This window comes from Dinoponera quadriceps, unplaced genomic scaffold (genome assembly GCF_001313825.1).
Source record: "Dinoponera quadriceps isolate SergipeBrazil2010 unplaced genomic scaffold, ASM131382v1 scaffold1308, whole genome shotgun sequence".
Taxonomy (NCBI): domain Eukaryota; kingdom Metazoa; phylum Arthropoda; class Insecta; order Hymenoptera; family Formicidae; genus Dinoponera; species Dinoponera quadriceps.
In genome coordinates, this window is record NW_014555613.1 from 402,647 (window position 1) to 429,567 (window position 26,921).

A 26,921-nucleotide genomic window follows, 5' to 3' on the forward strand; every position below is an offset into this window, starting at 1 on the left:
TAATTGGGAATTTCTCCTCGCATTGTGTCTTTGGTGTAATTACGGACTTATCCCGGGCTCGATCTCACTCTTCGCGCCGTTTCCGTATTTGCCGTCATGGTAATCATGGTAATAATCTCACGGCGTAATTAACTGACACTGCACCAAATGTACGTCTAATTATAATACAGGTATATAATATAGCGCCTGCGCGCCGCCAGGGACAATTTTGGATTCACAATACGTAGTTCCTCGCCGTGTACAATGTGCCGATCGCTATCGCGCTTGGATTGCACGCGAATGAATACGTGAACACGTTTACATAGTCGAAACGCTACTCGTTCGCAAAATTGTTCGCCGCCACGCCATTCCGCGATTCACTAGCGCGCGGAATTCTCATAGACGTGCTTCCATCTACCGTATTTTCCTTCCGAAACAACTCATCGTCAGTGTCGGATACTGTGATCAGAGGCTCGCAATTTTCGGCATTTGCTTCATTCTCATAACGTAGAACTTACGAGCGTTTCTCGTATCACACGAAGGAAACTTGGCGACGTTCATCGACGCCTAATTTCTCAATCACAATACAGTTCCTCTCACAATGGTACACAATTTACACTTCCTACGAAACACTCGAAAGTCCGCACAAAAAAAATTAGTCTTAATTCAAGAATAGATATTCTCATGTATAAACAAGAATATTACAATCTTCTTCGAAGAGTTTTAGTCTTAATTTGATCGAATTTGTATTGATGCAACTATTGCGTTCAATTCAAGACTGAAATCTTTTAAGAACATTATAATATTTTTGCTTATTTATGGGAATGATTATTATTGATTATTATTGATTATTATTTTTTTCTTTGAACGTGTGCGCGCGGATGTTTTCAGGTAGAAAATTTTGTTAAATTTTGTGTTAAATTGATGTCCCTTTCATGTGTCCCAAACATTCTACGTAAATTTGTATGTTGATTTAACACAAGGTGAAACGCAATACAAATATTATGTCAAAAATTAACACAAAATTAATATCCATAATAAGTTAATCGACACTGAAGTATAAAATATGTTATTTTAACACTTACACGTGTTGAATATCGACGCACACAAAATTTTATATTCAAAGCATTATAGTCGAAGCAACATAAACACTATGTTAACACATATGTATATACACATATGTTACTACAATATGTTAACACATGGGTATATTAAAAAACTGAACACAAAAATTTCAACAAATTTCAACTATTTTAACACAAGTACAAAATATTTTTCACTGTACACGCAATGTTTCGTCGGCGTGCGATCGTCTCCAGAGAGAATGAGAGAAAGAGATATTCGACATTCCGCGCGCAATCCCAGTCGCGAGTTCACTGCTCTGCCTGTCGACATTTCTGTTTTTTGAGAAAGAACCCTTTTCGAGACACGGGTCGCATTAATCGATCGAACGAGCACAGGTAGGGTGAGAGATCGCAGGCGCAACGACAACGAGGAAGATTTTGAAAGCAGCAGAGCGACGGGGCGGCGAGGAGAGGGGACGAAGATGTTAAGAGGAGAAAAAAAATCAGTTTCCAAGATCGGGGCAACGTGACGCATTCATCTCGCGGTACCTTCCCATGACCCAGAAATCGGGAATTCTAAAGGATCGTCGGATTTGCGTTCAAAAAACAGGCGGTTTTACCCGTTGCGGACCCTCCTTAACCTCCCCCTGCTTCGAACTTTTTTAGGGTGAATGGCTTCTTCTGCGCTTGCTTCTCCCAGCTTTTTTCTGCTCTCCACGGTACCCCGCGATTTACAAAAATCCGGTGAATATGCAGGATATGCATCATCCCCACTTCCCAGCTCGCCCCCTTCGTACCGTGTGCGTGCGTATGTGTGCGCGATCAGCGAGTAGTGATCTTCCGGAATCACGAGAAAATTTACCTGCACCCCGCTATGCTTTCGCGACGACCCCGTGGCTTCTCGCCTCGTTTTTTTTTCTTCAAACGGGGGTTCCGCTGCTCCCGAAGAGAAAAAACGACCGCGCGGCTTCGGATTTCACCCCGAAATAACGCTTTTTCACACAGTTTTTGCGCGTTTGGTCTGGTGGGGGATTCAAACGACCGGGAAAGGGGGTTGCGCGCCTTTTAAAACGCTGTGATGCTACTAGATAGCAGCTTTCGAACATAACGACTATGTCGACACCCGACGAATCGTTTTCTTGATATTTCATTCGGTCCCTGAAATTATAAAATCACTATTAGCGTTTCGCCCGAATTCATAGAAATAATGTTAATCAAAGTAAGATATTTTACAGTAAGATATTCTGCGTGAAATTGCATGTCTCAAATGGTCCATTTAAATTTGTGTGTTAATTAAACACAAGGTGAATATATTGAAAAATAACACAAATATCATGTCAAAAATTAAAGTTAATACAAGTTAATTGACACTGAAGTATGAAATGTGTTTTACTGTGTAAAACGTCTCTTTGCTCAAATTTCACCGAAGTATTAATAATATCTCTTTACAAGTCTTTCATTAGCGTAAAGTATCGAATTCCGGCGAGTTGTATCGCTGATCGGATTGATTCTAAATTAATAATGGTACCGTGATGGCGATCTCATTCGAACAGAAAGGTATTTGCCGCGGTAATGCGAGATTAGGGCGACCATGAATCAATGCCCCTGAGACGTACCCATTTTTTTGTTCCTTTGTTCCGTTTTGTGGCCACGCTGTGGTTGTTACGTTAAACTTTCGTTCATCCAAATTACTATCTGATCAATTGATATACCGACCGGTGATATGAGAAGGATTGATAAAAATTGACTGCATTTATATATATATATATATATATATATATATATATATATATATATGAAGGGATTTGGTGTATAGGCTTGTTAGCTTATGGATATCAGACGCCGCAGTCAGGAGACCGTCATTCAAAATATTGAGATATCAGTATGAACCGACTTAAAGAGATAAGTAAGCAAAAGAGGTATTTTATGGTACAAGACGTATCTTCCTGAAAAGTCTCTCTCTCTCTTTCCTTCTTTCCCTTTTTCTCTCTCGTTCATCGAGGTTATCGATACACGTGAGTACATTCACACAACGATGTTTGATTCATCACGATAATCTTATTGATTGTTAAACATGTAAAACCAAGGTGTGCCCTGAGCGTCACTTCTTATCTGGTTCTCAGTAGAAAACCCATACGGCTCTATGTGACAGCCAATACGCGCTTTGCGATAAGTACACGAGAATTCCTCCTATTCTTCGTTCTAGATCATCAATTAAGCTTCCGTGTGACCACGGAATCTAACCGTGACGACATACAGTGCGAGTTATCGAGACGATTTTAAAGATGGTCACGAGCCATAACATCGTATCAAAATTATTAATAGAGTGCGGATGTATATGCGTATACGCTTTAACGTGTACATGTTCTATACTATGGCATTCGAACGTTTGGGGAGTCGTGGCCGGGTTATCATATATGAAATCTCGCGTGCGTAAATGAATAAAGCGGCGCGTTTCGTGAAACATTTTTTATCTCCTACGTGATATAACGCCGACGTCACGCCAATTACCTCCCGGGACGAACGACAAAGAGAGAGAGAGAGAGAGAGAGAGACGAGCAGGTAGAAAATATGAGAGGGAGATAATCGCTTCTCATGGACTCCGATAATTAACCGCCGTAACATAAGCAAACGTGGAAATCGCACGTATGTAAAACGGACTCTAGAATTGGACAAGTAACCTCTCACGAACGCAAGGAATTTCTCGCCGTTAACTCGAATGTACGAAGCCGCACACGAGCGTAGAGTACCCAGGGGAGGGGGAGGAAGAGAGGTAAAAAGTCGGATGTTTCGTGGAAAATTACCGGCCTGAACTGGTACTTGCTTATGCAAATCGGCAGAACATTCTAATGCAGCACGCACGCAGGAATAGAGAGAGAGAGAGAGACAGAGAGAATGGGAAAGTGCTCTGAGAAAAGTGAATAATTTGCGGGGAACAGCGATTTCTTATTATCGCTTCTGTGCGCTCACTCTGCAGCGGAAGTCACGCCAAGCGCTTTAATCGCCTTTATATAGAATATATGTGTACGACGTCCTTATTAAAATCATTTTTAAAGTCCGCCGTAACCTGCCCGTGTCTGAATCAAGGCGAGCCAACGTGCGAGAGTCACACGGGAAGGGATTAACGGCGCGAGAAAGCAGGGGAAACGAAAGGAAACGCTTTTTCCAGTTGAAAAAAAATATGCTGCCCAAAGAAATATGCTGATTGTTTGGTCAATTTCCTTACAGCTTAAGTCTTACCGTTTTTTACGAGCCACTAGCTTTATTCTCCAAGAATTCCGCAGATATAAATTTTTTCCTATATAATGCCGTGAGTATTCGTTGAAATAAATTCTCTATAAAGTTCTATTCATCGCGGTGGTATCCGCGGCTCGAGACGTCCTCCTCCATCCGGCCGTTTCTTCTCCGGTCGCGCCGTGAGAAAAGTCCGTCCTCCCTCGTCGAGTCCACCCCACCCCCTCTCATTGCAAAAGTGCAACAGGACGATCGAGAGAAGTCGTCGTATCGGGAGAGAGAGAGGAGAGCGGTCCCGCAATGGCAATGCGACCGGTCTGCTTCAGCTACCAGTTTTTGCGGCGGTCCCGCGGGGCTCCCGTGCACACACGCACCCACACACGCGCGACGCATTACGTATGCACGCCGCCGTCGGATGCGCCGCGCGCATCACGTACGTGTGTACGAGCGCGCGCACGCACTTACGCACGCACGTACGTATGTGACGCGAGTGCATTCACGGTGAGAGCGCGGTTGCATTGGCGGGCACGGCCAGCCAATCGGGTTATCGAGCGACGAATTCACCCCTCCAGGCCGCCGAGTCGGGCTTCTTTGAGGCGGGCAGTTTGCTTTAAGGATCTCCGCGGCGATTTTTTCCCCCTTGCATCTCTTCTTGTTCCTTCTTAGCTTCTTCTTCTGCTTCTTCTCCTCCTCCGGTTTCCCTTCATACGTCAGTCTAATCGCGCTTCTTCGCCGCTGCTGCTTCCTTGTCCCGCGACTCGTGGGGTCCGCTTCGGAAGATGCAGCTGCTCTTCTCCCGGCCGGGGGGATCAAACGGGTCGGGGAAAGTAGCGAAGGGAGCGTTAACGGGGTCGAAGGGGCTAAAAATTGCTACGTGAAAATTTCTCGTGAAAACGCATCTTTCCGTGTGTCGGGAACAAATGGGCGAGTAATTTATTCCGCCAAGTGCGAGACGTGACTCCCGCTTTGAAGGAGAAGTAAAAAGAACGGACACGTCTTTACCGCGTTTTCCTTCTTTCTACGCTACGATTTCCTTTTGCTTAGAAATTATCTATTAATTATGAATATGTGTCAGACTTATCGCGACTAACAAATCGCTCTAGTCCACATTGAAGGAAAAAATCCTTTGGAATAACTATAATCCCACTATATTTTATAGTTAATTTTGGCCTCGACTATACGTTTATAATTATTTTAAACATGCAAAATGTAGCAAAATGTATCTGAAGCTATAGCCGTAACAACTATGACATTTATCCGCGCCACAATATTTCATAGTTGCACAAACTAAAATGAGAGTAAAACGTATTACGAAATATAGTTAACGGAGAATTAAATGTATACTTTCAAATTCCTGAATAGAAATTTATCATTTCTTTTTAACTGTGCTGTTCTTAACGAACGATTATTATTTTGCCTTCTTTATTAGCCATTTTATTAATATTATATCGTATTTAAAAGAAAACACGCTTCGTGAGATTCGATCCCGAGACTATAGTATTATTATTTATTTAATATAATTGTGTTGACTATATAAGATGGTAAATTTATGTTATCATTTCCTATTTGCTACCTCACCATAATTATACTTAAAATCATAAAAATTAACGATAAAAAAATTTACATTTACATAGGTTGGTTACATTATACCTGTATCGTAGTTGTAATCCATATTATAATGATATTAATATATTTATGCTTCCCTCCGCTATAATTTGTGTACTACGCCATTATTAGTTCCAAAGATCGTACATGTTTCGCAGGTGTCTTATCGCGGTAGCCGAATCGAAAGTACCTCGCGTGACGTTCTCACTCGCAGACGTCGATCACGCCCAGTGCGCGGAATACCAACACGTGCGGGTGTATCAACAAACTATGGAACATTTGACTCACAAATGATCCCTGATTATCGGCTCACTCACCCCTGATATCTTCCCCGTAGGGCCGATTATCGCGTTTATCGCCGCATTCGCGCGCTCTCTTCGTGCGCGAGCGACCTTCCTCTCGTCGATTCCATCGAAAGCGCAGAGGCCGCCGGTGCCACTGATTAATATACCGCGCAAACGCGAACAACCGCGGTACCGCCCGGCTGGAAAAGTGCGCGCGCGGAACGATACACCGGCGGCGAGAGATTAATTAGCGAACCGAACGAAAAAGGGAGAAGAAGAGACGAGGCTCGAGATGATTGCCGGCGATTGGCCGAACGCAGCCGGGAGGAATTTAATAAGCCCCCCACCTCTCTCGGCGGCGCCTCTGAGCGCGCGCGTCCGCGCGCGCTCTTGCTCGCGCATCGACGGTTCCCACGTGCACTCACGGCGAATGCATAATAAATGCATCGCGACCGTCTGCCCGCAGACACGATTTGATCTCGAGCGCGCGCGCGCGCAAACCTCACGCACGCACGCACCGACGAAGCGGGCGCGAGTGAAATCTCTCGGCGCCCGGGGAGCTCACGCGGTGCGTCTCGACCGAAACAGAATATCCGCGATATTACCATAGTTAATCACCAGGACTCTCGTTATTCATTAAACGGCCATTTCGCGGCGCTTCGTATGCGAGCGAGCGTGATTCAGTACGCCGCCGCCAATTAAAGTAGCGAACGATTGCGATTTTCCAAGAACGCGGCTCACTCGCTAATGCTACCGAAGGAAAAAAACAAGGGGAAACATTCATTTTAATAATTAGCTTATTTTTAACTCGGGGCGCACCGTATATGCCGAAGGAACGGTGTTAAAAGTGCAGTTCGTTCGTTTCGATAGAAAACGATCTTGGTGGATCGTGTGGGCGTTTTTGGAAGAGTTCGCATTCAAAATTAAATTTGCAATTGCGCAATAAAAGACATTTTGTATTTGTGGTAAAACTCTTGTAAGAGTTCTTGTTTTTGTGTTAAATTTTTGTGCTACATTTTTTTAACACACCCGTGTGTTAATTTAATATATTGTGTTTATATTATCTTATGTTAAATCAATTTGCACAAAAATTTGCCTGGACCGTTTGGGACATGTGAAATGTGTTAAATTTAATACGAAAGTTTTTATTATGTCGTGCTTCGTGTACTATTTTAATAATGTCGCTTGCGGAATAATGTTTAGAATCTCTCGCGACGATATTTTCGCGTGTCGCAATATACGCTGGTCGTCGTTTACTCCACTGTGCGGTATTACGTTTCTGTCATCTCGTTGTTAACAAACCCCGATTTCTCAGCAGGAAGTCCCATTACGGCAATCAAGATTGAAATTCCAAATATCCGCCGAATTATCATAGCTAATTACTCTGCCGGTAATAAGAGTAATTCTCATTGCTCATTAATACTTGTTTTGATCTCCACTGTTGTGCTGCCGGGTACATACTTGCCAATTAGACTAGTGAATGTTAAACGTTCCTGACTTTTCAGAAGCGTAATGCTTCCTGTTTTATCCAAGAGGGGGGAGGGGGGATAATCAGGCGTTTCCTGCATCGACAATGCTGTTTCAGGTAATATTGACCCGCAAATGAATAAATACGATACGAGCGGGACGTCAATTCGCAATTGTCGAAACAGTGAAGTCACTCGGAATTGAAAGAGTGCACTGAAGGAAGCGAAATCGCCACAATCTCCAATATAAATCGTGCTTTTCCCCTCCCCATATTCGGAAATCACGTGCGACAAGGGGTAACTTGATCGCCCGATGTAATCCAGTAAAAAATTTCATAACGGTAGATAGTATACAGGGTGTTACATGATATATTGTACAAGCTTAACCCTCGCAATGAAAAGTAGAGGTCATTCATGACCCTAGAGACATTTATTTATTATAGTATTATAATATTTTTAAAGAATATCTTTTTGTTTATCGCTCCACACGATTTTCTGCCATTTAGGACATAGGACATCCTCTGATATCTGTGCTATATGGGATTGCTCCTTAATAAACAAAAATGTGCTATTATTTATAAACTCAAAATATTTACATATAGATAACCGTTTCGAGTTGGACCCGTGTTTATAATTTATAGACTTGTCATTTACAGTTTATGGTTTATAGACCCATATTTATAGGATACATTTTCCACTTCAATTTACATGCGAAATTTAAGTTTGTACAGAATGTCATGCAACACCCTACGTACAGACCTTTTCGACGCGAAGTCGCCGAGCGTCGTTGAGGCGCAGCCGTGTGCGCAGGGGTTCTGGAAAAAAGTTTAAAATGTTTGAGGAAGGGGTGGTCGCGTCCCTGCGCGCTCCCTTTTCGCCGCGCCGCCGAAGGTACCAGCGACAGGGGTGGCGTGCCTGCAGATCCTTTGGAAACGCGTGCTACGTCCGCGTGCCACGCACGTACGCGTCGCGGCCGTGTGTGGGTCTCACGCACGCGCTCGAGGGTCTCCGGGCTCGTGTCTCCCGCACACAGGCGAGAGGAACGTTTAGGCGCTAGACGCAGATGCTGCGGCAGGAGCCGCCAGCCGGTGCCTGAAGGGGAGGGTAGGAGGGATGAACGGAACGGATGGGTAGACGCCGGCGACGTGTGTCTGCCATTGTAATTTTAAAATCGGTACCCCGACCGCCGTCCGCTTCTGTCCCTCGTTAAAGCTCCACCTATTACAGAGCTTTGAGATTTTCACCCCTTCGGAGTGGTGGCCGTGGTGACGGCGCGGGTCTGCCTCGAACGAGCTCGCATGCGTTCTCTCGTTCTGTGGATCGGCCCGATAGTTAACAGTATGATCCGGTTTTTGGATTAATACGCCGATTGTTTCTTCTTACCGAGGAGATAATCTTCTCTTCTATGTTTGGTGACGAAATAATATTTTTCTGAAATATCCACTTCTTCGAAGTATCCCGAGAGTCGAAATTTTGATTCTGTGTCATAATTCTATAACACAGAATGGACTTGCATATTTCCGAGAAAAAAGTATCGAAACAACTCTTCAAAAAATAGAATAACATTCCAAAAAGCGACAATCCCGAAAACTGCATACCGGGACAATCTCCCAAAACATTGGGGGAAAATAAAGTTGTCTCGCAAAGTTATAACTTCTCCCAATATTTCGGGAGATTGTCTCGGTATTCAATTCTCGGGATTATGCGTGTCCACCTACCACACAGCAGGAATTAAGATAGCAAAATAGGTTCAATTTCGACTCCAATATAATTTATTTCTACCTTGATTAATAAACGTCAGTATTGTCAAAGTAGGTTTTTACGAGTCTACAGGCCATCCAAGTAGGCGCAAATTATCTTTAAAAGCGTCAGAATTTCTACTCGAGATATGATGTACTTGTGTGAATTTTCTTTACTAAATCGTGCACTTGACGAGACAACAAGAAACGTTTCCGCTGATGCGTTCCTCTTCCGGACTCCAGGATGAGATAGCGAAGAAGCACGCGTTTCTGGAAACTCGCTTTTGTGAGTCTGTTTGAACGGGACTTCGACGTGGCGCGTAGAGGGGTGCCGAAACGCTGTGTCGTTTACGATATACGAGTTACGACATTCAGCTGTGCTCACAGTACCCTGCGATATACGTTTCTGTCTGGAAAGGTGAACGGCAAAGACTGAGAGGAGCACTATTCTTTTCTTCTCTTTTTACATAATAAGACAGTTTAAAATTTTATCGATAATAGTTCTTTCTTCGTCTCGCTATTCAATGGTAATACTTTTTCTCAACGACTTTTCCTTAACCTCAGCGTTTTCGGTTCGGTTTTCTATAAATCATAGCAAGTGGTTGCACGGTTCCACCCCTTCGACTGCAAACCCTCGTCCAAAATGGCGGCTCGTTTCGCGGGTTACATGCAGATTGGTTGGGTGTCGGTGGAAAGGAGTTATTCCGAAGGGTGGTTATCCGACATCCCTCGCTCGCGGGGCGGTTTCGCGCTTGCGCTCACAACCCTTGCCGCGTTTCTACAGCCACCCCTTCCACTTCGCCGGATCTGAGGTTTCTTTATTATTCACGTTTTTTATTGAGCAAGGCGAGGCCAAACAGCTCACATAGCATGATGGCGATGGCACGATGGTAGGGTGAGAAATAGGTGTGTTGATGATGAAACTTGATTTCTTTTCCTTGTGATCAATGGAGTGGAATAACTTGATAATTAACAAAAATTCCAATATATCGTTTAGTGAAATACGTTATGGAGAAAAAGAGAAAGAATAGTAAAATAAATCTAATTAATTGAGCGTTAAGAAAAGGAAAATTTATCAAGCGAGTATCTCATTACGTTAAACATAGGTGTGAATCTTGGGACCCTAAGTTAAAAGCTTATGCGAGTGTTAAGATATCCCAGAATGCGGGGACAGGGGTGGCTTTATCGATCGTCGTTCCGACAAGGGCAGCAAGAAATAGGGAAACTCTCGACGAACGCTGATCCTTTGTCTTTCTCCCTCGCGAGCGTCGTTGTTGAATTTCCACCAAGCTTAAGAAAAAGGCGAAGAATTAAAAGAGTAATCCCACGAAAAGAAGTAATCGCCTACTGAAAAATATTGAGTGCTATTATTACACACTGTATCATATTATCACTTTTAATAATTATTGACAATGTTACGATTTATAGAAACTACATTTGTGTATATACAAGCGCGTACGTGTAACGTCATTAAGTTCTTCCGTTGGAAAAGTTTAAAGTCTGAAGACTAAAGTCTTTAGTATTTAATCTAAAATCGCGGTATGCAGTTTCTACAATTCTCACAATTCTCCTCCCGCTTATTGACATTGTAATCTGAGGTGATAAAGCAATAGTCGAAGTATTTGCACAGATAAGAATTTCTTATTAGGTTTAAAATAAATAGCTTTTCTATTATCGTCATATCATTATAAAAAGATGTACATCAGGTGTACATCGAAAGTTCAAAAATAATTTAAGATGATAATAAATGAAGATGTATATATTATTTCATCGTAAATATATAATAATTCCACTTATATAATAACAAGAAACATGTCTGAGAAAGAGGCATCATATGGATAATTATGTTTCTGCTATGCAATCCTTCCTATTTCAGCAGAGAAACGACGAAATCGGGCGAGGATACGGGAACAAGATAATCGTGCAATTACCTCCGGCGTTTCGTCGCTACAAATCGGCCGGTCGATTTTAATCCGTACGCTCGAGCTGAAAATCGGAGAGCCACGAACGGCCGGCGATTTATTTATTGGAGAAAGGGCTCCGGGCCGGCTCTCTCTCTCTCTCTCTCCCTCTCTCGACGCTTCTTCTGTCCTAAGCAGGATTCAATTTGGCCACTGCTCACGGTTCTATCTTCAAAGAGGAATCACCATTGCCGTCGTATATGGCCGAACGGGCCTCGACGTGCGGCGGGACCGGTCGGCGGCCTCTAGCATTAATCTTATATCGAGCGCTTTATCCGCGTTCGCTTCCTCGTCCCCCTTCCTTCGTCCGTCTTCCCCCCTCCGCCCACCACCCTCCATCGTCGACCTCCTCAACCCTTGGACGAGCAGGAATTTTCAATTCTTTCGAGTGCCGCGGGGAAAGCGGTTTGCTTGGGGCATGTTGCTCTTCCGTGCTGTCGGTACCCGGAAGCTGGAATCAGCGGAGATGGCCTCGTCGTCTTCGTTGCCAGAGAAGAAGGCAAAATACGTGATCGGTTAGAAAAATTGGTGACATCAGAGCGCGACATTTTTTCAGGAAAATGTCCAATGACGCTGTTATATTTACGCTTATATTATCTGTGTTCTTAATTTCAGAACGTGTTATCAATTTAAGTACATCGCTCATTTAATTTGTAAGAGAAAGTAGAAAATATATCGAGAGAGAGAGATAAACTGGACGTAGTCGGTTGCCGGGCTTCTGTTTTATCAATGAAGTTACTCAGGCCTGACGCTTCGCTATACTTACTAATGGCCTCAATTGTCAAGATGGTAATTCCTGTAATTCGATCAAATTGAAATAATAATAGCATTCAGTCCGAGCTCTATATCTTCGTTGCCGCGAGGTGTACGATTAATCGCACTCGATAAATGGCGAAACGTGGAAACGAGCCGCTTCGTCCTCGCTGACCTCGTCGTAGTTGTGGGCGCCTCTAGCAGGACATTGGCCAGGACGAATAAGTAATGTAGAGGTCCATTATGCTGAAACGGTGAAGGGTCTTCGGTCGGGGTCAGCCAATCCCCCGGAGGGCCGTTAAAGTGAAATACTCCCGAATGCAAGGTGGCCGCCCGTCTCGCCTCCTTCAACAGCCTTGCCACGGGGCTCACCTCGTCCCTCCTTGCTGGCAACCCCGCCAGACGCACCCTCCTGCTCCCGGAACCCTACCCGCAGGAGTTCGCGTGTAGGTAAATCGTTGTTATCTGGACAGTGATAAACCCGTGAATGGAGTTCACGCCGGGTTGGACGAATGGGCCGAGGGAAAATGCAAAGGACGAAGGAAAAAGCATCTCGGCGGCGAGAAAGGGAAGAGGGGAGGCGAATCGCGGAATGGATAGTTCTGTTTATGCGACTGGCTTTCGCTCGGACGTGGCGGTGACCCTCGTTGGATAAGAGAGAGAGAGAGAAAGGAACGACGCGTCGATGAACCGACGGGGCCGATGAACGAGTCGCCGTGGAGTTCGCGTATGGGTGATATTTGTTGCATTTATTTTCTATATCTCTCTAACTTGCAAAGTAGCTATCTCTCGGAACATATTTATCTCTTCTCTTCTCTTATATACAGTAACAAAGCTTATGTTGAAAACGGTTCACTGAAATCTTGTTGTGCTATTTTAACATGGGGAATGCTATACATATGTTTGTCAGTGAACCGTTTTTAACACAAAATCTTTCACTTTGTAATTTGAGAAAAGATCGACTTTACGGTGATGAAAAATTCCAGTTAAGAAAGTAATCTAACAACATTTTGAATTAATAATAATTTCCTTACATCAAATAATATCAAGAGATATACATACAATACGGCTTTTCCAAAGGCTCGGGTAATTGAGTTCTCCGCAATCGCGACTTTACATCAAGCTTGTCGTTGCTTAGGGATAGCTTCGTTTGTCTCCCTGCAGTTGAAAGAAACAAGGGGACCATGCAAACACCACGAGATTAAAGAAAGGCTCCATACCGTGGTTCGCGTTTGAATTGTAGCCTCGAGCGAGTTATCCTTGCGGAAGCGGCATCGAAGTGATTTTCAATATCCGTCGGAAGCTTTCAGCATGAAAGGCTGATAAATTAATTAAAATACGATATCCCGTCGAAATCGAGTATTAAACGCACAATTTCTAAGATTAACAATAATAATTTATCGTACATTTTAATATTTTTTGTGAATATAAAGAAAAACGATTGCAATAAATAACAACGTTATATTGTAGCGTCGTTGAAATCTACACGCGGTAATTTGGGATTAGACACCGTTAAATTCGCGACGGGAAAGGGACAAGAGGAAAATCGAATCGTTCGTATTCGCGGTGGAAGCCCATTCGAAGCGCGGAATACCGGACAATGGTCGATCTAGCGGGGTGGATGGAGGTCAGCGGCCATTCTCTGATGATATTGATTAGCCGACGCCCTTAGTTAGCGCCGGCTACACTTTCTTCAGCCCCACCGCTTTTCCCGCCTCTCCTTTTCCTCTCGATAGGAAAAACGTTCTCTCTTTCTCTCGCGGAACCACGGCCTCCAGTTACCACCCTTGGTCTGTCTTCGCCGCCCTCCTGCATCCCGCTGAATCCTCCTTCATCCTCCGCCTCACTCCTCTCTCTCTCTTTTCTCTTTTCGTCTTCTAGTTACTATATTTCTGTCTCTGGAGCAACGCGCTCCTTCGGTCGTAGTTAGGAGTCAGATAAAAGAACGAATAGAAGTTAGCATCCTACTAGAGGGTGCGAGATGACGACGAAAGCTGAGGGTTGGCGGGGGACTAGTGGGGAAGAGCGAGCTAAGTATCTCGGGCTAAATCATTCGTCAGGCAAATAATACCAAGTCTGAGTCATGTTTCACGCATGCGGGGGCGATACGGTATTCGCGTGTTTCATAAATACGAAACGCGTAGCCACCTACGGGGTGCTCGTAAAGACACGACATGGATACTCGAGAAATATATTTTGATGACTTGTAGTAAATATTTATTTTAACGCAGTAATACCTTAATTTGTAAATGAATTATTGAATGTAAGCAAATTGTTTTAAAAAAATTTAAGAGATTATTTACTAGAATTATATATAATATTTCTATTCCATTGAAGAAACTCGGTATTTTAAATTTCGCTTTTTTTGTCTAGTAAATATTTTCTAAAATTAAAATTCCAATATTCTTAATATTACATATATGAGATATTATTCATACAAGTAAATATTCAATTGTACGAAAGAGATGTCATATTGTAGTCAATTATATTTCTTGCAAATATTTACCAAGGAGTATTGAAATAACCATTTTACAATACTCGAATTAAATAAATATTACTTGAATGTAGCACTTTTTTTCTCTCAGTGTAGTATCTTCGTTAATACTCTTAACAAAAGTTTCATCGTAATGCGCAGTTCTGTGAAGTTTCGCCTTTCGATAGCACTGTTTCACGGCGCATTTGTGAATTTCGGTGCACCCTGTACATCACCCTTACAAATTCGAGAAGGAGAGGAAGAGCTCGGTATGCCCCAGTGTAATTAGACACTGCAGCCTGGAACAACATCCAGAGCCGGGCATTGTTCCCAGAAATTAAGGGAAACGGGGGAAAACTGGGAAAACTGGCAGGGATAGGGGATTCAGAGGGTCGCTAATTACGGCGGGTCCGCGTTCGGGGGAGAGAAGCCATTTTCTGCACACGCATAGTCCCACCGGTGTGCGTTATATTAATACACGTGCGCGAGGCATAGAATTTATCTCGAGAGCCTCTTTTGCAACTTGATCTTCCTTCACTGATATTACCGTAATATCTGCTCGAGGGAAATCGCGCATCCTTTTCTTCCGCATTTATGAAAGGCGGTATTTATAGCGACGTTCGCTCAAATTTATTCCCCACAAAAATGTTAGGAGTACTTTTTACTCTCTCCGTCTCTTTCTTATAAGAAAAGTTTTCGGAACAATTAAAATGACGAAGGAGATGTGAGGCCTGTTTATTTCACAAAGTCGATTTTATAGCGTCTTTGTCATTGTATAATATAATTTTGTTTTGATTTATACATGTATAGTGTGTCGTGGATTATTTATACTGAAAGACAATAACGTTGAACTCAAGATTATTATATGACCAGTAATGTTGCAGCCACATTCGTCCCATGTACCTAATTCTCGACCTGTTTTGCGCAGGTAAAGTCTGGATAGGCGACAGTGAGGTCGCGTGGCGGACCGACCAGTCTTTCAAGAGGACATCACCCTTAAATCCCTGTGCCACAACGACTACCACGACGACGACAGGTGGTGGGCCACTGGCACATCCCCACCTGTCGCCACCCATAGCAGCCCCTGTTACCACCCCCGATCACAGAAGCCCCAGTAGCATGCATGCGAAGCTTGGCATCTCGCCCGGTGAGTAGCATTCCTGCGAGACAAATCACCGAGCAATTCTGCATCTGCATATACCTGAGTCGGAATTTTAATTCTACGTTAATCCCGTACGTTTCGTCGGACTAATGGATAATTTCTAAATATAATACTATACAGATTACCATTTTTATGTTGAAAACGTTTACTTACCGTCGTTTTGTTTGGGAGAAGCATAAAGAAATATTTATTTAAGAATTATTTAACATTTGATTATCAGTCCGTTCAATCTTTTTGATTTTTAATTTTAGCAAACAATATGTTAATAATACATTAATTATGTAAACAATATGTTAATTATGTATTAATTATATAGCTTACTTAATTGTAGATAGAATATTGCAAATATTTAAAAATTTAAAGAAGATTATTGGGTTTCTCACGAGCGAGTTGTGAGCATATGTCCTGCGAATTCGATGTTCCTTAGAGATGCGAATCGACAACGTTACTTAGAGAAAGGCGACGGTACTTGCAAGATTAATGTAGAACCAATATTTCGACTCGAATATCACGTTTCACGCTGGCAAGATGTATTGTCTGGTAGCAATACATTTAGTAAACACTATTGCATATTTTACCGTTGTGATGTGGAAGTTGACGAATTTTTTTATGACAACCATTTTAAGATCCGAGAAATGACGTACGAAAGGTAAAAACGTTTAACAAGAAAGTCCTGCAGCATTTTGGCTTCTTTTATCTTCATCATTACAAAGTGACGTTGTCTACTCGCGTCTCGAAGGAACGTCGAATTCGTGGGACACGCGCGCTCGCGCGATTCGTCCGTGAGAAACCCAGTTTGTGCCCTCGGCGGCGGTACTCCGACAATCGAGGGTCAGTGGCTTAAAGCGGCCTTAAAGTGAGGCTCTTTAAATAATGCAATAAGCTTGATGTCATTTGCCGGACAATGGAGGGAGTTCCTTTTATGGGTAGACCCAGTAAAATTGCGCCTCGCAGGTGCATACTTCCGACCCTCGACAACTGCTCCGCCAATCACGACTCGGGGATTCGCGACGGTAGTCTTGCCCGGCACCGTGCAATTCGCCGACGATAATGATACCGGCGATTTGTAGCTTTGCATGTCACGTTAACGCAGAAGTCCGGGACTATTTTCGTCACCGTGAAATTATGTGTATAGCTACTGCACAATATATCATCTAAATTCTGCTCAAATAATGCCTCGTACCTTCACGTGATAATTCGCAGGGAAACACCGAGCGACCGTCGTCCTTTTCGCACATGGATCGTTAATATCTTTGATCAATGTTTTATTCGAAGGTATTATTGCAGAAAACTATGATTTCGAGGAAACAATCGAATTATTATTTCTCAACAGCTCATTAAAATGCAAAATGTAGCGCCAGCCCGTAAAAATCTACGAGCACGTCGCAGTATGATCGAATATCTGCACGAATATTGTGAGAGATAAGAAGAATGGTACGTGGTCGAAAGTTAACGCACTCTTCTCGTTCTTAAAGTAAATAGGGATACTTGCCGATGGATCGTTCTCCTCACATTGTGACGGTGAGGTGAACGTGCGATCGATTCGGGCCGAAAGTTGCTTCGTGAGAATCCACGATAGCGAGGGAACTGGTGGTTCCTTTCGTTTACCTAAATAAACATCGGTCGAGCAACGCGAGAAAAATCGCGTCGGGGCCTCGGGTCCGTCGGGCAGTGCGATCGGGCCTCCGAGGCGCCGAGGAGAGCGGTTCTCGTCTCTCCGAGGGGAAAAAGGGGGATTGGCGATCGCGATGGAGACGAGAACGGGGGAGGCGCGGTATGTTTAATGCATCGCTCAACATTTCCATGTCAAACATCGCTTTGACTCGCGGAATTTAAAACCGTCTCTCGCTGGCGCGCACGCACGCACGCACACACACACGGTCTCGCGATTGTGTGCGTGAGAGCGCGATGACGGGGAAACTACTCATCTTTATTTACTGGATAACCGTCGTTCGGCGAGGTGCGCTAAGTCCGTGGCGGTCGATAAGGGTCGAAACTTAAAAGCCACGAGGGTGAAACCGGAGACTGAATGAAATTCCAGAGGCGATTTTGGAAGGTAAATGACTCTTCATCGGTGTGTCGGGCTTCGCAAGGTGGTTTTACAGCGTGAAAGAACACGAGTGTCTGTCCCTCGGATCATCTTAAAATTACTCAACAAGACTAAATGAACGCTGCGATCGCGCGATCTTGAATCTTAACGTATAACCAATCGTGCGAGTTGCGTTTTACCACACGGGAAAAAAATGTCATTTTATCGATAAATACAGCAATTATTCAATTTATTTTTCTTATTTTAAATAATAGTTATCTTCAACGAAAGATATTTTTTTCTTGATTTTTTTCTCTCATTTTTCAGTGCAGATCTATCTGATCGGTTGGCAGTGAGTTAATAAAAATCCGTTGTGCCGCAACGACAGTCGAAGGTTACGCTGAAGCTTATTTCTCTGCCGAAACGGATATGAAGACGCGAAATAAGAAAAGTTCACGTTGATGAGGACTAATAAAAAATATGCAATTATACATTAGGAAAAATGCGCCTTCTGATGTCCGAATTACACTCGAAAGTAATCGCGGAAAGATTGATCCGCAGGTACAAAAATACTGTGCTGCGGCAAAAAATAATTTAAGATCATCCGCGCCTACGAAAGTCGTTAAGAACAGAGAGGAATGCCGATGGGGTTCGCGATGTTAAAACTTATTGATTACTTCCTCAGACTCGGGATGGTAAAATCTCTTTTTGCCGCGGTACGAAGTCAAGCCTAATGAAGCAATCTCATTACAACGTACGGTACCTTAAGAAAGGAGCGATTTCTCTGCCAGAAATGAAGCCAGAGGCGGTTTCGCCGGGCACACATTCTTCGTCCTTACGTTTCAACAACCCGGTATAGATGATTCGTATTTCACCGCACATTTGCGCGTATGTGTCGCTTATTTGCAACGTAAAGACCAACAGTAGAAATGCCATTACTATCGTTCGTGGTTTAGTAGGAAAAGAATTTCCAGAGACAACCCGACGAATTTGTTTTTCCTTTCGTCAAATTCGAGGATATATCTGACTCTTGTCTAAACACCGTTATCGACGTTGAGCGCGATGTCGACTTTAAGGAAGGGAAGATATCTCGCCGGACGTAGGGTTCTCTTCCGAAGCTATTTGCCTCGCAAAGCCGCCCTGGCCTAGCTGCCAAGTGTGTTTATTCGGTATATCAATAAGGACGAAGTGGGCGAGAGCGAGGACGTGGTCCCCCGAGAACCCCGTCCTTGCGTGGCAGCGACGACGTCGGCGGCGCGTCCTTCTGGACAGCTTGATAACATTATGTCGCTTACGCCGACATATGCACTGGCTACTTTTTAAAGGCCGAGGAGTCACCCTAAAATATTACGGGCTCGTCGACTCTCTCTCTCTCTCTCTCTCTCTTTTTCTAGCGAGGACACATGTGTTACAACGACGTGTCCGTTCGCTACCCCTTCATAAAGAAGGAGAAAAACGATAGCCTTTCTTAAATATACTTGCGACTATCGATAGATCATCAATAGTGGATAGATATCGATATTGATGGATATCAAATCATTTGTTTGATTTATCAGATCGACAGTGTATTCATTGATAACAGTCAAATCATTATTCACACAAAAAGAATATATTGTGAAAGCTCCGAAGATACAAAGCCGTAAAAATAGATAGAGCCGTCGCTTGGGTGCAATAATTTAAATATAACGGAAGGATAAAATTGTTTGACAGTGTAATTTACGTGCCGGACTTGTTGTCCAGACTTTCAACGTATCCATAGTAGGATACTATATAATAGCCATTTACCACGCCGATCTTTTATCCTGCGAATAATATGTTTCAATATAAATTATTCCAAGAAAAGGAAGACAGAACTTATGGATCTTTAGAAGCCAAAGCACGGATTTTATAATTAAATTAAATTGAAGCATTGTTGCACGGACATTGAAGCACGGATTTTATAATTAAATTAAATTGTAGCTTGTTTTATCGCGCGCGCAATCGATACGTTTGCATTAAACATTAATATCTATGTAACATTGGATATTTCTTACATATAGAGCAGCATGGACCCATTGGAAGATGAACGCACCCTACAAGACGCACCTTGTTCCCGCGTAAATTACGCTCGTCGGTCACGGAAGAATTCTTCCTTGTCGGACGGTAGGAATCGTACGTATCCCTCCCTCGGGACCATCACTCTTTCGCTTCGAATCTCCCTCTTTCCTCCGAAGTATTTAAATTCCATTTATTCGATTCGTCCCTACAGAATTATTTCGCGTCTTCGTACACCGCTCGAAACGTATGCCCCGGACACTTTTGTTTTCATTCGCCGTTATTTCTACTCGAACAGTTTTTCAGCTAGCATCTCTTTAAAAAAAAGATGGAGGAAACTGAAAAGCCGCGCTTCACTCCCGTAATTTTCCTCGTGTCAAGCGACTGAAGTGCACCCGCGTCCGCCGTTTGAGCATCAATCGCGTTTTTCGCGACACGCCGGCTGTGATTGCGCTTATACTTTCATTTCGCTGTAGAATATGAAATATCGAGCGGTGTCCATATGCGGACCAATAACCAGGGCTACGTGTCGCCGGTATACGAACGCTTTCCTATGTGTGTGGGGACGCGGGCGCAGGCGAGAAAGGGTGGCTTGAAATATTGGCTACATAGATTTCGACCATTATTGCCGCGTGTAAAACACGGCGACATTTGGCGTTAAATCGATCAGGGCGAGTGTCGTAGTATCGCGTCGTTCTTTGCCGGCCGATTGTAAAATGCAGCATAAACGCTGTAAGTACGTCCAACTAGGTAGCTTGTTTTATCGCGCGCGCAATCGATACGTTTGCATTTGCGCAGTTGTTTCGAAGATTTTCGGCAAATTTCATCTAAAAATTCCACTTTTTGCGGTCTTCACACGTTTTCGTTTGCTATTCCGCAGAGTGCTTTAATAATTTTCCGGGAGATATCAACCTCGATATGTCAACCAGGTGTCCCATTTACCAGTCTCATTAAAAAAGAAAATGTTTAAATATTTCATCTTTTTGCCAGTTCAGCTCCGTGACATACGTCAGTCGCGGTAAAATTTCTTCTCACCGTGTCGGCGATCAGTTCGGAGGAGCCAGTCAACCGCGACGGAGGAACGCGTGCGTTTTACCGTAATTGACAACGAACGAGCGCGCCCTTTGAGCAGTGAGTAGTAATTGCGGGAACATTCGCGCCCTAGCCGAAAAGCAGGTGTACCGCAAATTAGCATCGGACTGTAAACGCTTCATTCACGGGCGATTTACCGTTCCGTCGGCGCGGCAGCAATAATTGAAGAGTTAATTAACTCGCATTAAAGTCAACCGCTCCGATCAAAATCCATTCGCGGCTGAGTGCCCACGCGCCGGAAGTGCTCATTTGTCATCGCGCTCATGCCCCACGAAATTCACTGCGGCATACGTCGTGGCCCATCAACCTGCTAAAGGACTCATTAAATCGTGATAGTGCAATCGTGTACGTCAAGTGCGGATGACCGATCGTGAAGTCGGAGGAATTATTCACACTTATGTCGCGAACTACGTCACGTATTTTTTACACACGAATTATTTTTACTCCCCGTGAGATACGGCCGGGGCGTCAGCATAACTGATCGTTTATTTTCCGAACTGAGAAAATCGTCAAAAACGGAACAAATTGCTGTAACAAGAATTGCTGGCTTAAACGACGAGGCGCGAATTTTTCACACATGAATTATCAATACACGAATTAACGTATTTTTAACACGAGAATTGTTAGAATATTTTTGCAATTTTTATGAGACATCTCGTGTCTCGGTACAACTGATCACGCCCCTTTATCTGCCGAACTCGAAGAACTCATGGAGCAAGTCGGTGTAACAAAAGCTGTTGGTCGAATACAACAGGGCACGAATCAGCGGGTTTGATTTACGAATCGTACGGGTCTTCTCTCTCTCTTCTCGTATTAAAATTTCAGCCGCCCGTTCACCTACGACTTCGCGATACGATAATGAGCGGCGCGTCAAACGCCGAGGATTCACGACGCTAAATGGGTACCTCGCGTGGCTAAAAAGGTAGCAATTAATCGCAAAATTTATAATAATACGCGATTTGCTATAATTAATCGGGTACGCGCGCACGCTCGACCTCTCGCGTGAGCAACGGCACGACGGTATGTATGTACGTGTGCGCACACAGACGTGCGCGCACGGTCGTGCACTTTTTCAGATCATAATTTTAGATAGGCCGTTCGCCGTGCTCGCTGACGCAAATGGCGGCGTGTAGGCAAATTGAGGTGAGATTGGAGGTCAGGACTGCATCGGCCGTTACCGCATCGCGCTATTCGCCTTGCCGGACGGTACAGGAGCGATTTGCAAGTTAGTTGCTATCCGCGCGCGATCTAAATCTAGGAAGGGCGATGCGTGAAAACGAAAATTAAGAGGATCTTCTCGATTGCACACCATACACACACGCACACATACGAGGGCAGTCGGCTGCATCGCCGACTTGTTGCAGGGAACGAATACAATCGAGACGCGGTAAATTTCTTCCGAAGGTGGTAGCTGGCGGATTAGATCCAATCTGGTGTATCCCAGAGAGCAACAGTGATAAAGCCGGATTCGCGAGTTTGCGCACGCTGTCGACGTGTGGTGCTATTTGCTCCCGCTACCTTGCGATATTAATTTAACTGGGCTGGATTAATAACGGCGCATCTCTGATAGCGCATTCGGAATTTTCATTTCGCGGCATGCAAAGGCCTTTACACGTCAGAAATGACGGTACGATTGCGTGAAAGTTGTAGCGGGGCGAGATCCTGCGGTATCTAGTTCTAGGATTAACTATGTACGTAACGAGCAACCATTTTGTAATTACTGTCCATTGTAATTACGAAAAAGCCATTAGGAAGTCATTATAGGAAATGGCGATCTTACTTTCCGTGCGAGGATGCCGATCGACGTCGATTTATAAGTAGACGCTCGTGTCCATGCAAAAGTCAAAACCCACTATCGTCGAGAGGTGGAAACGCACAGCCAGGCGAACGTCTAATTAAAGGCACGAACTCGGGATATTCGGAACGTCTCCTTCGACAGTCGATAATTCTTCTCGTTTGGTAATAAACGAGCCACGGCTATTTTCCACGGAGCTGGAGGTAATGGCCGCGTCATCCATCAATGTCATTGACACCAGGGAAATATTAATAACGCGCACGAACGAAAGCGGGAGGAGGAATCGCGCTCCCTCTCCCTCCTCTCTTGCGCGCGATCTTCCTCCCGATCTCTTATTTTACCTGAGAGTCCGCCGTTATCTGCAGCAGCTGCACGTGAATACGTAACGACTTGCGCGCCTCGCTCTCACGTGCTTCCTCATCTTCCACGAGGCTCGCGGACTGAGCCGAGGGAACGATTAAGATAAACCGAACCGCTAATTAAGGGGGAGAGGCCAGGTAAGAACTACGCCGTGTTCTAGGCCACGCATCTCATACGCTCGAGCGTGTAACAGCTTCTTCGTGCAGTCAGCCAAGCCGCACGGCCAAATGTCAACTGGCGTCTCTCGCGTATACGCGCTCGTAAGTTCATATCTCTCTCTCTCTCTCTCTTTGAACGGAATCACGAGCGGCGATCTACGCCGCGATCCGCGGATAAGTGACGCGCTCGGATACTACTTCGCGGAGAGAAAGATTAGCGCGGAATTGAGCGGGACCGATTTAACAACGTTAAGAGAATTGGACGAACATTCAGAGGTGTTCCAACGTGAATTCGTCGGTCTCTTTTCTTCCTCCCTCGCGAGTTTCGCATCGCCGGAACGCACGGCATCACCCGGTATGTGAATTCGCGCGAAGCACCGCGTAATACCAAGGGATCACGGTGGACCGGCTAACGTGATTATTATAAAGTCAATACGTTGCTAACTCATCAGCCGACTCCGCCCTCTAACAGCCCGGTAATATGCACCGGCCAAGAAGTCAGTTACGCTCTATCAGTGCTCGCTCTCGCTCCCACTCGTCTCTCCTCTTATCGCAGCCTCCCTTAAACATAAGTGTGTCTGCCTACGTGGATAGGTAAGTGCCTACCTACGCGTGTAACCTACCGACATACGTGCGGCGCTCCGTCCCCGCCTCTCCTTCTCTCCCTTTCTCCTTCTCTCTCTCTCTCTCTCTCGCTCGTTCTCTGCCGCTTGTATTACCTGCACGTGCAATACACGTTCCGCGGTACAGTCTGCCGCGTATCTGCCGGATCTGAACGAGCTGCACGAAATCGCTGCCTGCAATTATCCCTGAGAAATATATTACTTAAAGGAGTGCGCGCGCGCGCGCGCGCTACGCTAAGAAAACGAGCCGGTGCAACTATTTTCCGTAGTCGCGACTCCCCTCCCCCACCCCCTCACTGTTGTACGTAGATACGTGCTGGGCATTATCGGGATTCATTGCGCCGATTTTTTTTCCTCTTTTTTTTTTATTTTTCGAAAAATCGCCGCGGCGAGGAAAGCGCGGCCCGCAATTTACTCCCGGGGATGTGTTATTTCGGAATGGTTCGTTATACGAGACGAGTATAATGGAAGTTTCGCGCGTCGCGATTGCTTTTATTACACGGGGATCACATTGGGGATACTTTTGTGCCGGATTCTTGACATATTTCACGGGAGATCGCTCCGTTTGCGCTGCGCTATCGGGCCGTTACGATCGTAAGAATCGCTGGGGGTTCGCGCGCGATCACGCGTTTGTTTAATTCATTATCGCGAGGAACGAAGAGCCGCGGTTCAGCGCGGCTGATTTTTTCGCGCTTTTTTCTTCGGAGATATATAATACTTCGGAGTCTCGACGGAGAAATATTTTATTTACAGGAATTTTAATACATCCCCCTAAGTGATTTGTGCGATGGTGTATTTTCATCCTGCATTATCATCGCGATTTTCAAGCGTGTTCCTATTAACTTTCGCGCGGCAGGCGAGAAGCCCAGCATGTAATTTCTAAGAGCGTGCTCATTACTTTGGAACAGTTCGTTACGAGTGAATTATGAAAGCGACGTAGATCATGGTTACCTTTGAAGCCGCGCTGGAGATCTTTCTTAACTGCATTCCAATTATTTTTGTCAAGCGCTCATTATTATTATTACTGCGCATGCATTATCTTTTATCACGGGGCGAATATTCATTTTCTCCTATTGGTCGCGACGATTTATCGAAATAACATTTCTCGCAATCGACTCGTTATCGGTACTATCGTATGCGTTGAAAGGATTCTTTCTCAATTTTTAACTTTCAATTGTTTTTGGAGGTGAATATCCCAAGTAGCAAAGGTATGATGGATGTTATATTGACGTCATGTTAACCCTACTGTTCTGTTTTGGTTAATTTCATTCGACTTTTATTTCCCCGTTACGTTTTTATGTGGTTTTATAAAACGAAATCATGAAATACCAGAACGTTCACTATGACGTCCCCTGACGTCACTCGAGGCGTCGCGGTACGATCTGCAAAAGTCAGAGTGTAAAATGAACTCGAAGGCCGTTAAAAATCGCTCCGGATATAGAAGAGCATTATTCGCGGCAACGACGACGTTACCAGTCCTCAAGATCAACAGCGCGGAATTACTCTCTCGCGTAGCGCCGGTGCATCAGTGTGATCTATGAAAATTATCGATACTTATCGCGCCGCGGTTGCGCGCGCGTGATAAATGCACGCACTAACGCGCGCGCGAAAGAGAGAGAGAAAGAGAGCTGGTCCGGGGAGTAACCGATAACGTAATACGGGAAAAGGGAAAAGTAAGAGGCGCGCACCACCTCGCCGAGGTATCTGTTACATGCCTTATGGACAGCGCGGAACGCGTTATTACAGTCGGGAGGCGGTACGGGAGGAATCGCGCCTTTTTTTTCCCGGAGCGAGAGCGAGTTCAAGGTCAGGGTTGGGTCGTTTCATTCATTCGTGTGAAAAGTATGCGTGTAGTCGGCCCTCGCGCGCTACGACATGCACGACTGTACGCAGGTAGGTCTCAATCCGGCGTCCGGATCTCGAGCACGTTGCAGAGCTATAGATTGCCTTCGGATCGTCTCCGAGGAATTAGTAGTAGATATCGACGTCCGGGAAAATCGTCACCCCCACGTGCGTTAGTATTCCAGGATCAAGCGCCTCTCGAAGAAATTGGAGATATCCGACCTACCTTCGCAAACATTCATATCGCGTAAACGTGCGCCCGTATCGCGGCACGATCGCCGTCGCGAGTCCGCGACGAGCCGAGAGTAATGATGTCGTTACACTGACAGCGGCGAGTGTAGGTGCTCGAGAACGCGCGTCCCGTGAAGTCGTTAAGGTCGCATCGAGACTTCGCTTCTCGTTCGCACGTCCCGCTTGCGTTCCGACAGGTTTTCGTGGCTAATTTCGAAGGGAGCGCGACGTTCCTCCGCGGCACGTGAGTGCATCGAGCACGTGTGCGTGAGCACACGCATGTGTGCGGCTCGTGGGTTTCGGGTCAGAGGTTAAGCGGCGTGATTGAGTCTTGCTTACAAGGAGCCGCCCTTCGTTGCTCCTCTCGGGCCCTACCTCCTGGGGAAGGAAACCATAATGCAATTTAAGCCATAATACTTGACTTTAAATTGAAAAGATTGCCCGAGGGATGCGAGGGAGCCGGGCGTTGCTTGTCGTCGTGCCGTAGCGGTGGTGGTGACCGGACCGGAGAGGTGAGCCAAGGTGGGGTCCGGGAAGGTCGCCGTAGCGCATTTACGTCAATAGGACATACGCGGTTGCGCACATGTACTTAGGTAAACGATCGCCGACGCCGATATCGCGCCTACAACGACGCTAAGCACCTAGCTGCGCGCGACCTTTGAACCGGCCCGCGAATCGCTACCTTCGTCACCCCAGTAATGAAGACGCGCGAGAGTGCGTTGCATGATTCGGCGATGATGCCTCATTCTGGAATGCACGTAATGCCTCCTAGTTAGCGCGAAGGGAGATAATCGACTGCGCGTTGCAGAACCGATAATCACGTGGTTTGTTTAAGATTGATGTTTTTGTAAGAGAAAATCATGCTTCTTCCGCCTGCCCTTTACACTTCTGCTCGCCGTAATGTAACCAGCGACTTTCATTGCGACATTTATTTAAATTATACACGCCGAGATCATTCCGCAGCAGTGGAAAGTACGTTTAAAAAAAAAGGAACGGAAAAGAACAGTGCAAAGGGTTGGAGAATGTAGTCGGCACCT

At 44.9% G+C, this 26,921-nt stretch overlaps 1 protein-coding gene across 1 annotated transcript in view; it reads left to right on the forward strand.

Moving 5' to 3' along the window:
* LOC106744836 (POU domain protein 2-like) overlaps positions 1–26,921 on the forward strand; it is a 137,870-nt gene that overhangs the window by 56,262 nt on the left and 54,687 nt on the right. Inside the window, exon 3 of the mRNA XM_014619882.1 lies at positions 15,487–15,709. Within this exon, the coding sequence (XP_014475368.1) occupies positions 15,487–15,709 (223 nt within the window). The remainder of the gene's footprint in view (positions 1–15,486; positions 15,710–26,921) is intronic.